This window comes from Salvelinus fontinalis, chromosome 15 (assembly GCF_029448725.1).
Source record: "Salvelinus fontinalis isolate EN_2023a chromosome 15, ASM2944872v1, whole genome shotgun sequence".
In the NCBI taxonomy this organism is placed as follows: domain Eukaryota; kingdom Metazoa; phylum Chordata; class Actinopteri; order Salmoniformes; family Salmonidae; genus Salvelinus; species Salvelinus fontinalis.
In genome coordinates, this window is record NC_074679.1 from 43,294,265 (window position 1) to 43,307,684 (window position 13,420).

Genomic DNA, 13,420 nt, shown 5'->3' on the forward strand with positions numbered 1-13,420 from the left:
AAGAATTGTTCAACAATTCGTAGATTTCTCAATTGCTCTTCGACTGACAACGGAACAGAGCTAGCAGTGCACAATGACACGTCATGTGACCCCTTTTTTTTGCAGCTTTCCAGTTCTAGACTGCACAGAGAGGGAGGGGGAGAAGGCAAACTCCATCTAACTAGTTTCAATGTATGGAATCCCTTGGTAAATGTTGGATTTTAGGTAAACTTCCTATTTAAGGGCTAAGTGTAGGCACTCCTTCCGAATGGTTAAGGTAAGGGTTAACGTTTGGGATAGGGTTAAAATATAAAATAAAATAAACAGTGTCCACCACTGGGATCAAACACACAACCTTCTGATCCAGAGTTATGGGATAGGGCTAAAACAAAAAACTGTGTCCACCATGCATGATCCAGAGTAATGGGATTACGCCCATCCACCATTCCTGTCCACAACACCCTAGCAAAACCCAAGTCTACTTGATGGTAATAGGGCCAACTGTTTCCCCTAGTGGCCAGTTTTGAAGGCATTTCCTGAACTCCTAATGGATAGACGTCCAATTTCGAAGTCGATCTTGAACAATCTCCCTGAGTAAACAATGATGTCCTAGTACATTGCTATTATGCACCCTACTTTTTGCCACTAAAATAACAGTCTGGTCTGTGTTTGAGGGGTTCACATACTGAGGTAGTGATTCACACCATAACATATCTTATTTTGTATAGTCCTAAATGCATTGTACAACATTGTTTTGCTGCCCAAACTCAAGTTGACTAGGCTACATTATAGAAATCAGACACCATTTGTATTGTACACTTTCTTGACAGCCAAATAACGTTATGTGATGCAGTATTATAACAAGCATATTATACCCATATTTGCTGTGGCATGCCTAAAATATGTCAAATAACGTTAGTTGACATGGAAGCTATAGCCAAACCCTAACATTGAGTTCGTGTCGCTATCGTGTTCTTAATCAAAGTTTTGCACACATTTCGAATCTAAAAACATTCGCCACGTGTACAAATATCATAAATGAATATGCTGCTTTCTCAGCCGCGAGTGTCAAGCAAAGATCCACCCCCTGGGTCAAGCTAGGTAGCTATCAAGCTAAAGTTAACAAGCAAAGCTAGCTAGCTAACTTAATTGGAAGATAGCTAATGTAGCTAACTAACAATGTAACTTTTCTTTTCACAAGACAGTATAGCGTTACATTGTTGAAGCACTTACCACAAAATCAGAAATGTGACCAGAGACCAGTTTATCTGTGCCAATAAAAACCTATTTAAGTATTTACGCAACTGATAGCACACCGCTACAGTGCTTACAGTGGTTTCTGTGGATTGAGGAAGTTTACATTCCAAGTGGAATTTTGTTATTGCGTAACTTTTGTCCACCAGGGAGCAGTCGATGATTAGCTAAACTAAATCATTCATAAACATCAATACACATACTTCTCCCACGAATGTTGAGAAAAGAGAAGGAACTGAATTAAATGTATGAATGTAAAGAAACACACGGTAGGGGGGCGCTTCTGTCATAGATTAGGGCAGTTTGCAGGTGGAAATGTAGCCAGAATTGATGGCAAGTTAACTGCTGAACTTAAAAATATATATATATTTTACCTTTATTTAACTAGGCAAGTCAGTTATGAACAAATTCTTATTTTCAATGACAGCCTAGGAACAACTTAGTTTGTTTACCAGTGTATTACCGATTAAATCTCTTAATTTTGAAATGAGGTTAAACATTGAAGACTATAGTATTTTAAAATGAGTATGACTAGTGTATAAAATCTTCCTGTAGATGTTTATGATGAGTTGTGCACTTCCACCCCTCCCGCTGCGATTACACTCCACCACAGGAGGTGGCAATATTTTTGCATGTTCAGTGCGGCTGCTGTTGTACGTAAAGGCATTTTCTTGTTGGTTGGTGAATGACTGAGATGTGCTGAAACACATCAGACGGAGTTGTTATAAAGGAGTTTTTAAAGTTTTCAACACAATGAGTTCAATAGGAACTGGGGTAAGTTTGATAGCTAAGATACTGCTCGTTATACATTTGTATACTAACAAACGAAAGGGTTGGTAACTTGTGAGCACCGGCTCATTCTTGGACAAATTAGCAACAAAGTTAGCCAACTTGCTAATGTTAGCTAACTGTGGCTGCTCTGGTAGTTTTAGGTTTTACAGTAGTAGATAACTAATAACACATTACAATACGTCATTCGTTTAAGATCTATAACAGTATGTAGAGTGAAACACATGTTACATTGGTTACTGCTACCTACCTAAGTAACGTTAGTTATTTCCCTACAGAACTAGCAAGCTAACTAGTTGTCATGCCTGCTGACTCACTTGTACTGCAGCTAACGTTAGCTAGCCAAATTAGCAATGCTGGGATCGAAATTGAAACAAATTCAACCGAATGGTGTTGGGTATTGGTTGCTCTCCTATCGCTAAACAAAGGTTTTATTTCACCACTGGGTAAAAGGAATTTCACGTGATATTTACAAGTTTTAAAAATATTTAAAAAAAGCTAGAATGACGCGCTGGCACCTGTAATGTAATAATGGGATTACTCAAATTGTAATGTCACATGCACAAGTACAGTAAAATGTCTTAATTGCAAACTCAAAACCCAACAATGCAATAATCAATAACAGTGTATTACTAGAAAAAAAGCACACGAGGAATATTAAATATGAGGTAAGTAATTAAGCATACTATATACAGGAAATATTTAAAAAGTCAGTTCCAGTACCATATTTACATGTGCCGGGATACTGGCGTGATGGAGGTAGATATGTATAAGGATAAGGTGACAAGGCAACAGGATATAAGATCGAGTAGCAGCATCTTGTAGGTGTAACCGATGTGAAATGGCTAGCTAGTTAGCGGTGGTGCGCGCCAATAATGTTTCAATCGGTGACGTCACTCGCGCTGAGACCTGAAGTAGTTGTTCCCTTTTGTGGAGCGATGGGTAACGATGCTTCGTGGGTGTCAGTTGTTGTGTGCAGAGGGTCCCTGGTTCGAGCCCAGGTAGGGGCGAGGGTAGGGATGGAAGCTTAACTGTTACATAGTCATGTATGTGCATATTATGTGTGAGTATGTAGGGCCCTGTGAGTGTGCATAGACGGTGCAAAATATTGAAATAACCTTGTATCTTTATTTACCTTTTAACTCGGTCCATGTAGCTATTTTATCAGTTGTGTTGCTTGTGGATAGAAGCTGTTCAAGAGCCTGTTGGTGTCAGATTTTATGCACTGGTACCTCTTGCCGTGAGGCAGCAGAGAAAATAGACTATGGCTTAGGTGGTTGGGGTCTTTGAGGATTTTCCAGGCCTTCTTTTCACACTGCCTGATATAGAGGTCCCCGATAGCAGGGAGCTCAGCACCAGTGATGTACTGGGCTGTCCGCACAATCCTCTAGCGCCATACCAAGTATGGATGCAGCTAGTCAATATGATCTCACTAGTATAGCTGTAAAACCTTCCAGGAGGGCCCATGCCAAACTTATTCAACCTCCTGAGGGAAAGTGGCACTGTCGCGCCGACTTCATGACTGTGTGTGTGTGTGTGGACCATTTTTAAGTCTTTCGTGATTTGGACACAGAGGTACTTGGAAGTTCTCTACCTGCTCCACTACCGCCCTGTCGATGTGGATGGTGGTGTGCTCGACCCCCCCCCCCCCCCATTTCCTGTAGTCCATGATCAGCTCCTTGGTCTTGCTGACATTGAGGGAGAGGTTGTTGTTTCGGAACCACACTGCCGTGTCAGACCTCCTCCCTGTAGGCTGACTCATCGTCGCCGGTGATCAGGCCTACCACCATCATGTCGTCAGCTTGATGGTGGTGTTGGAGTCGTGCGTGGCAACACAGTTGTGGGTTAACAATTCAGGCCTATCATGAAGCTACTTCCATGGTTTTTGCTAGCTAATATTTTGAAAATTGACTAGATTGGTTAGATTGATGTAAAGGTATGAAGTCTGACAGTTCCTGTCAATGACAAGTGTAGCTATGTTATCTCAACAGCGTTATCTTCAAAATATAACATCTAAAACTCTTTCCCTTTCTAGTATGACTTGTCTGCCTCCACCTTTTCACCTGATGGAAGGGTATTCCAGGTGGAATATGCCATGAAGGCAGTAGAAAACAGCAGGTATATTATCCTTCCCTGTTTGAGTGTTTTCAATGCAGTACCCACATGATGGAATATAACCCCCAAGTGTCTCAATTTGTTGGTTCTTGTTCTTTCTCCTTACAGCACAGCAATTGGGATCCGATGCAAGGATGGGGTTGTGTTCGGTGTTGAGAAATTGATTCTCTCCAAACTTTATGAACAAGGCTCAAACAAGCGCATCTTCAATGTTGACCGTCACGTAGGAATGGTATGTATTCATCCAGACCACATCCATAGTGTAATTAAGGGTAGAGTGTTTACCAACAAAACTGACTAACCAAAAAACAGATGGGTTGTCTTATAATCAAAGGATTATTGACAACATGTAAGCTATATTTCTGAGCTTGTCTGCAAATCTTTATTGAAAACATAAAAACTTTTACTTAATGCACTTGTTTTGTTACAGTTATTGGTTGGCTAGCTGGCTAACCCTAGCTACATTAGCATAGACGTGAAAAGCAACTAAACACTTCAAAACAAGAGATGGTATCAAGAACAAAATACAGCTAGCTGAAACAAGCCTTCTACAATTAACCACACACCAGCTTCTAGTCAATGTTGCTAGCTATATGACTGATCAGAGTGACAACAACACACAGACTTTTACCTCTGGGTTGCTCTTGCATTTGTCGTGATGTTGTCAACCCCATATATTAATCTCGAAAGATCTTAGGGGGGGGACTGAATTCTGCTGGTCATTAAGAAAAACTGGATTTGGGTATTGGGGATGTGGTTGGGTGTGTTATGTTTGTCCCTCTTGAGTCATGGTAAAAACATTTCACTCTCAAAATAGTCAGAATGAATCTAAGATAAATCAAGAAATCTGTAATAAATTGAAGTTTTTGTCAGAGGTCTACATGCTGACCAGACCGGACACGTCGCGTGGGCGAGCGTCGCAAAATAAATGTAGAAATCCATGTTATTCAATTATTGCACCCACACTGCTCGCGCGCGCCAACGAGCGTCTGCGACGTCAAGGGCTAAAATAGAAGTCGTTCCTATTTCTGACGCAGATCGCGCTGAAAGTCCTGCCTCTCCCATCTCCTCATTGGTTTATAGAAGCAGGTACCCACGTGCCATCACCTCATTGGTTATACCCACATGGGCGATTGAAAGACGAACTGTTTTGCCGGTAGTCGTGGTAATACAATGAAAGTTTAGATGCGATCACCATATAAATTAAATGATGAAAAAGCCTGGAAGGAGGAGAGATGACTAGAAACGATTCGGTTGGCCGTTTTATGTGTGGATTAAATGTGTGGATTAATTAAGTAGAGGTCCTTGTGCATTTCAGGTAAAATAACAACTCAATGTTTATATCCCAGGACAAATTAGCTAGTAACGGCAAGCTAGCTAAATAGGACAAATTAACGTTAGCTAGCAAGTGCAAGCTAACTAGCTAAATTGCCATACATGTTTAATGCTTTTCAACCTGTCCCCAAATTAATGTCATTGGTTCAGAGTTTGTTTTGATATTATAACCTGCGTGTTGTGATTGTGTTTGGTGTGGGGGGGGCAAAATACATTTATGCACGATAGCGCACGATGGCGCACGCGCGCAGCCGGTTTGGGTTCCGTTTAGTTGTGCAATTTTACATCTAGCTAAAATTATTTGGTGCAGTATCTCTCTAATTAAATGTGCATGAAAACTACCTAGTACTGCAATCCTGACACTATCGACACGGCTGCTGCTTCCCTCAGGACTTATTTCTGACAACAATTCTACAACTTCAGAAAGCTGTCAAACTAGCTATCATTTCCCAAAATCACAAGCTAGTTTAATCTGTTTGTCAATGAAGCTAGCTAGTAGCACATTGAGCAGGCAGGCCACGTTAACCAAATCTGCTTATCAAGTCACTGGCGAGTGGCATAGTGCTTCGGTGCCATTTGGAGGTTTGTGTGTGTCTGTGTGGCAGTCTGTGATGGAGCAGTGACTGTCTGAGGAACGGACTATCTTACTGTCGTGACATGGGCTGGATAGAATCAGTCTGTCTTCAGAACTTGTAATAATTGATTATTTGCCTTGCAAAATAATAGAACAATATTATTTCTATAATAAAGCTGTGATTTGAGAGTTTCATTGTTGTTATTTTTGAAAGCCACAACTTTAGGAGAAACTCTTTGTAGGCTAGAATATTTGGGAAATAACGCTGTAGATGTCCTGGAGTGCAGGTAGTGTGCCCCCGGTGATGCGTTGGGCTGACCACACGCACCAACCTCTGGAGAGGCGGTTGCGTCCGGTGCTGTAGCCGTACCAGGCAGTGATGCAGTCCAACAGGATGCTCTCAATGGTGTATCTGTAGATGTTTGCGAGGGTCTTAGGGACCCAGCTGAATTTTTCAGCCTTCTGAGGTTGAAGAGGTGCTGTTTCGCTTCACTACACTGTCTGTGTGGATGGATTATTTCAGGTTGTCAGTGATGTGCATGCAGATAATCTTGAAGCTTTTCACCCTCCACTGCTACCCATGTGGATGGGGGCGTGCTGTCTCCTGAAGTCCAACATCATCTCCTTCATTTTTTCCTAGCACCACTCCGCCTGGGCCCACACCACTTCCCTGCAGGCTGTCATACACCCCATTTGTTGGGGTGGTATGCAAATTGTAGTGGGTCTAGGGTGTCGGGTAAGGTGGAGGTTTGATCCTTAACTAGCCTCTCAAAGCACTTCATGATGACAGAAATGGGGACTACAGACTGGGATAGGGAGAGATTGAATATGTCTGTAAAAACACTCCAGCCAGCTGGTCTGCACATAATCTAAGGATGTGGCTATGGATGCCGTTTGGGCCGCCAGCCTTGCGAGGCTTAACACGATTAAATGTCTTCACGTCGGCCGCGGAAAACGAGAGCTCGCAGGAGCAAAGGAAGTAGCAGAATGGAGGCATGATCAGATTTGCCAAAGGGAGCACGGGGGAGTAGCAATGGTCAAGATTTCTTGATGAGCGTGTAGCGCAGGCGATGTGTTGATAAAGCTTTGGTTGCATTTTCCGCATATTTGCTTTTAGGGGGCGGTGGTACAAACATAGGATCCAATTCAGGAATGTCTAATTTTTGGTCAAAATGCTGGTGAGTGACTGCCGATCTAATATCCAAAAGTTATTTTCGGCTATAGGTAATAATGCTAGAAACGTTCTGAGCAAATAATACGAAATAACACACAAAAAAACACTGAGAAGTTGGCTAGGAACAGGGGGACCATATCTGTTGGCGCCATGACTGTTGGAGCCTATCGAATAGAAACACAAGATGGTTAAGGAGTATCCATTATAAAAAGAAAACAATTAATAGGTTTAGGCTATAGCCCATGCATCCAACAGAGGGAGATGGAGATTTGACTGGACATTTTGGGGTGCTTTGGTATAATTTCTCTCGTTGTCTAGCCTACATAGTTGTTGTGGAAGTCGTCCCGACTCTGCTGTTTACTTTGTGCATTGCTGAATCTGCCTTTAACTTTCTTACCCATAGGCAGTGGCTGGACTACTGGCTGATGCTCGATCCCTGTCTGAGGTGGCCAGAGAGGAGGCCTCCAACTTCAGATCTAACTATGGACACAACATCCCACTGAAGGTAAAAATGATTCTGTTGCTATTCATCGGTGTTTCCTTCAAACTCCTCCTCGGTTACCCTGTCAGTTCCACATATTTGATATATTCCATTACAGGACTACCACGCCTGATTCAACTGGTTAACTGACTATACTAACCTATTTTGGCGACATATTCTGAATTGCTTTGTCCCTAAATCCTATGGACAGTCATATTCCTTGAATTGCATATAATCTCTCTTTACAGTATCTCTCAGAGAGAGTGGCCATGTACGTTCATGCCTACACGTTATACAGTGCCGTGCGGCCGTTTGGATGCAGCTTCATCTTGGGCTCTTACGATCAAGATGATGGTCCTCAGCTGTACATGGTTGATCCCTCTGGAATCTCATTTGTGAGTTAGGTTTTGGGTGTTTATCACTAAACTAACTCTGTTGTCTAATGTCATTAACTTACTGTTGTCACACTACACTCTTAGGGCCGGTTTCCCGACTCAAGATTAAGACTAGTCTAGGAGTAAGAGGCATTCTCAATGGAGATTTTACAATGCGCATGTGGTTTACTCCTTGACTAGGTTTAATCTGGGTCTGGGAAAATTGCCATTTTAAAGGCCCCAGTGCAGTCAAAAATGTATATATAAAACACAGGAAAATCACATATCCACACAGGTTAGAATAATATTGTGGAAATTATAATGCCCTTTTAGTGTAAGAGCGGTTTGAAAAGACTGCCTGAACTTTCAGCCCATTTGTGTTATTGAGTTTTGGCCTACCATGGTGACATCACCATGCGGTAAATTAGTGAGTAGACCAATAATACCTTTCTACCAATAAGTTAGTATTCTGTTTTTTCCTCCCCAGACAGGCCTAGCAAAATTCTTGCTTGAGAAATTTAATTTTTTACCATTTTAATTGAAAGTACTTCATTGTTACCCAGAAATTATTTAAATAGTAAGATTAAAAAGACAGCTGATTTGGACCTTTTAAGGTGTTTGGAACTATGCAATCTATTCTCAGAAGGGAATGTTTGTTTTACCATCTCTATATGTCATCATGCAGCCTCAAAGTGATGTGAAATGTGTAACGTTGTTGTGAAAATGTTCAAGATGGCCACTGAAATGTTTGTTTTATTAAGGGTTACTGGGGATGTGCTATTGGAAAAGCCAAGCAAGCCGCCAAGACAGAAATTGAAAAGCTTCAGGTAAGAATATTAATTTAGCCAAGTTGTTCAATTTCATAAAACATGCGAATATCTTCATTGTTTATCTTTGTATGTCATTGCCATCAACAGATGAAAGACATGACCTGCAGGGAGTTGGTAAAAGAGGTGGCCAAAATGTAAGTGTTTTTTATTTTATTAAAGGAATACACCTACTGTTGCTCATTCTCATCAATAGCCTTCAATCAAGGCACTGAGTATTACTCATATGTACTGTTGTATTTTTGGTTTTGTAGAATCTACATTGTACACGATGAAGTGAAAGACAAAGCGTTCGAGTTGGAACTCAGCTGGGTTGGAGAAGGTAATGCAGCTTTCTCTTATATACACTGAGTGTACAAAACAGACACCTGCTCTTTCCATGACAGACTGTCCAGGTGAAAGCTATGATCCCTTATAGATGTCACTTGTTAAATCCACTTCAATCAGTGTAGATGAAGGGGATGAGACAGGTTAAAGAAGTATTTTTTTAAAGCCTTGAGACAATTGAGACCAGGATTGTGTATGTGTGCCATTCAGATGGTAAATGGGAAAGACGAATGATTTAAGTGCCTTTGAACGGGTTATGGTAGAAGAGACTGAAGGCAGGCTTCATCAGCTTGTCACACACCACTTTGGATTTTCAAAACATATACTTAATTGTTTGAAACCTGAACGTTTTACTACGTATTATGAGGCATGTCTTACCTGGCTTCAAAGTAGCCAAAATAAGACCATATCTGTGTATGCAATTATTTTATATAAACTTTCTTTCATTGACCAGTAACCAAAGGCACACTTCTAGTCATATTAGCAACTCATGCTAGTAGTTGCATATTCAATCACCCCTCTTTCTAAATTTCGAACAGATATTTTCATCTGTCACATGAAACCGACTGCATGTGCAGTGAGCTTTTGATAACTGTGATTTCCTGCTAATTGCATTATGGAATGAACATTTGCGCATTGCTGCACTTATAATGTGAAGAAATAATGGTTCATCAACATTGAGCTAAACGTTCTGATCTGTTGCGTCACTCATTCCTTTTTTCCCTCTATTTTCTTTTATGTAGCCTATTGGTTGTGTGAATTTGGGACCTATTGTCCCACAACTATCCCAGAGTCTGTTTTGGAATAGGCTATTTCTTTCTCAACAAGCTGACCAATAGAATAGGTCAACTTTTCTACTATGGGGGATAGCAGATTGAGATAGGCTAGTGATTTTGCTGTTGGTTACTGGTCTTGTTGGCTGAGGAAAAGTAAATGTGGACAGGTTTTCTAACGTCTTCAAAGTGTGCGTCAGAATTCGGTAAGACGGACCGCACATTGTTACATCCTCGACTTGCATGTTCTGTTAATATGAATTACCATAATCAAAATGTCATTCTGAGCACCGTGGGTGGATGCCCTAATCAGGTTATGCACCCAATCCAAAAGGGTCTGGTAAATTTCTCAAATGTCCGCTAAATTAAAATGCTGCCGGTCAAATGTTCGGCACCTCATTTTTCTAACGGAAACCCTGGCGTGAGCAGTGTTCCACTCAAATCTGAAAGTTAACCCAGCTCATAACTAAGTGATGTATTGCATGCATGTGCAGTAATGGGTTAGGATTCTGTCAGACGCTTCATCATTACCTGTTTTGACCAGCTACGTGATGGCCCCCGCCCGATCCAGTCAAATCAATGTTATGCATAACTTATAACCTTCATTTCCCTTCACCAGTGACAAATGGAAAGCACGAGCTGGTTCCTAAAGACATCAGGGTGGAGGCAGAGAAGTATGCTAAGGTATGTACCACGACCACCAGTTTGTTGCATGGCATTTCTGTGACCTGGGTTCAAAACAACAGTACCTTCAAAGTATTTTTCCCACATTGTGGTTACAAACTGAATTTAAAATGGAATAAATTGAGATTGTGTCATTGGCCTACACACAATACCCCATAATGAGTCAATAAGTATTCAATACCTTTGTTATGACAAGCCTAAATAAATTGAGTAAAAATGTGTTTAACTCACATGATAAGTTGCATGGACTCACTCTGTGTGCAATAATGGTGTTTAACATAGTTTTTTTTATGACTGCCTCATCTCTGTACCGTACACATTCAATTATCTGTAAGGTTGAGCCCTGAATTTCAAAAACAGATTCTACCAAAAAGACCAGGGAGTTTTTCCAATGCCTTGCAAACAAGGGTAGATGGGTAAAAAAAAGCAGACATTGAATATATCCCTTTGAGCATGGTGAAGTTATTGATTATACTTTGAATGGTGTATCAATACACCCAGTCACTAGAACGATACAGGCGTCCTTCGCTAACTCAGTAGCCGGAGAGGAAGGAAACTGCTCAGGGATTTCAACATGATGCCAATGGTGACTTTAAAACAGTTAGTTTATTGGCTGTGGTAGAACTGAGGATGGGTCAACAACATTGTAATTACTCCACAATACTACGCTAATTAACAGAGCAAAGAAATTAACTTTATGTCCTGAATAGAATGCATTATGTTTGGGGGAAAATCCAGCAGTGATCAACAACCAACTTAAGAGGTTGAATTTTAAAAGGAATAATCTGCAATATTGTACAAACCAGGTGTGCAAAGCTCTTAGAGACTTACCCAGAAATAATCACTTTCTGAAGGCACTGTATGTCTATGGATCGAACTTGGGTTTCCTTTGCGCCACAAGACTGTTAGCCTTCTGAGCTAAATCCTAGGTTTTAGCCCAGGGAGCTAACTAGTCTTCAGGTCCCAGGCAAGGTTACTCATCACACGAGCGTGGTTCACTAAACCACCATTATACAGTATCTGTTAGTGTTGCACGGCGTACTGAAACTATAACATGAAAAACGGTTGGGTATTAGAATTTTTCGCTTCTATCAAATGTCTCATGTTTGAAGATGAGCTAAATGTGTTATTAAACTTATTAGAAAATATGATAAATTTGGCCAAACGATTTATAAGACATTAACAGAATGCATCAGTGTTTGTATTCCCTGCAGCTTTCTGAAGAAGCATCGGCATGGGAATGCCTGTCTGGGTGTGCATAGGTCGACCACTTTGTATCTGTTAGCAGGGTTATTGAGTATCGTGATACTAAATCTGGTATCGAAGTCATTTCTGCTATCGTGATAACGTTAGTCTGTCTTTCTGGTGTCTGATTCACAATGCTTATTGCTTCCACCATAGGATTCTTTGGAGGAGGAGGATGACTCTGAAGAAGACAACATGTAAACTCAATTCTGCGGGTTCTTCACTCGTCACACACACCTACTGACAGGACAGCTCTACAAGAAAGACGGAAATTATTTTGTATGTTTTGTAGTTAATGGACCATTCATGTCATTTCTTTCCCATTTGGTTTGATGGATTACACAGCTTTGAAATAAAAGTGGATGAGCACTGTTTATACTAAAAGCATCTTTGACCATTTAAAAAAAAAAAAGTAAAACAATCAACAAGGGTTTGCCTTAGTCATGTTATTTTTTGCCAGTGTATAAGTATTTAGTCCTTGAGGTATTATTTACAAGACTATCACTACTTGATCCTTCTACTGGTGGTGCCAGTTGTGTAAGAACATAAAGACTATTTCAGTGCACAGTGTGATGTTAGAACTATGACATGAGTTCAGTGACTCCAGAAGGGCAGTAGTCTCCACATTGACCTTACCATAGACCGCCACCTCTGGCTACCATGCCTCTCCATTCCATCCTTGTTGTTCCGTCCCTGCTTGGATACACTTGAGACTAAATGCAGAAGACCTGATGATAATAGTGTCTTGAATCTGATTTAGCTCACCTCATCTGTACATTTGATGAAGAACACATGCAATGCTGTCTCTGACAAATTCATGCTATGGCATTAGGTAAGTAGTAAACAAGATTTGACAGCAATCACTTCACTAGCTTTACTGATCAGTGCTATCCGGGATCGTTGGGACGTCCATACCCTAACCTTATCCATAACGAAAGACAATACAGTATGTTTAGAAACTCTGTGCCATAAGCCTAACCAGTTAAAATGTCAACTTCAATGTGGTAGGGACTTCCCAAAAAAGCCAGATAGCAAGGACCGCTTTTACCTGCACATGTTTCCGGTTACGTAAACCAGCTTGCCCGCTGACGTCCTACAAACATGTACACCGCGCCATTGCCCTCCACCACAAACAAATCGATCTTGTGTATTTAACTCGTATCGCATTCTATCCCCAGCACACTACTACATAGCTAGTAACTCCTTAGTTCAAATACGAGTCACGGCCAGAACCATCCAACGAGTGTGTAGAAATGGCACGTGTTTTCACAAACAGTCCATTTCCATCCTTAGGAGTGACAAGGAAGCTTCCAGCCAGTGTCGAAAATAGGCGGTCCATTGTAAAATATGTCTAACCAGTGAAAGGCTTGGATTTAGATAAGTAAAGCCAATCATATTTCCATAGTGGGGTGTTCTGGAGGATAAAAAAGCCAAGTATATGAGGACCAATGGCAACTTTTCCCTCAAAGAGCCGATTTCATCTCTACCA

General features: G+C 41.0%; 2 protein-coding genes across 3 annotated transcripts in view; one reads left to right on the forward strand and one right to left on the reverse strand.

Annotated features, from left to right (window-relative positions):
- Nucleotides 1-2,872, reverse strand: part of mipol1 (mirror-image polydactyly 1) — a 72,830-nt gene extending 69,958 nt beyond the window's left edge. Inside the window, exon 1 of one of the 2 annotated variants that reach the window (XM_055863909.1) lies at nt 2,746-2,872. The gene's annotated coding sequence lies outside the window, so the exon portion shown is untranslated. The remainder of the gene's footprint in view (nt 1-2,745) is intronic. The other variant, XM_055863910.1, reaches the window with a different exon arrangement.
- Nucleotides 1,887-12,361, forward strand: LOC129812026 (proteasome subunit alpha type-3-like). The gene is made up of 10 exons (XM_055863911.1): nt 1,887-2,007; nt 4,058-4,140; nt 4,246-4,369; nt 7,624-7,725; nt 7,950-8,096; nt 8,837-8,902; nt 8,993-9,039; nt 9,157-9,224; nt 10,622-10,686; nt 12,088-12,361. The coding sequence occupies exons 1-10, from the start codon at nt 1,987-1,989 to the stop codon at nt 12,130-12,132; spliced, it is 768 nt and encodes a 255-aa protein (XP_055719886.1). The 5' UTR covers nt 1,887-1,986; the 3' UTR covers nt 12,133-12,361.
- The last annotated feature ends 1,059 nt before the right edge of the window (nt 12,362-13,420 follow it).

Excerpts from the sequence above, each read along its gene's own strand:
- LOC129812026 (XM_055863911.1), top strand. The coding sequence starts at position 1,987 with ATGAGTTCAATAGGAACTGGG. Across the intron at positions 4,370-7,623 it reads TTGACCGTCACGTAGGAATG|GCAGTGGCTGGACTACTGGC; the intron begins GTATGTATTCAT and ends TCTTACCCATAG. Across the intron at positions 9,040-9,156 it reads GTAAAAGAGGTGGCCAAAAT|AATCTACATTGTACACGATG; the intron begins GTAAGTGTTTTT and ends TTGGTTTTGTAG.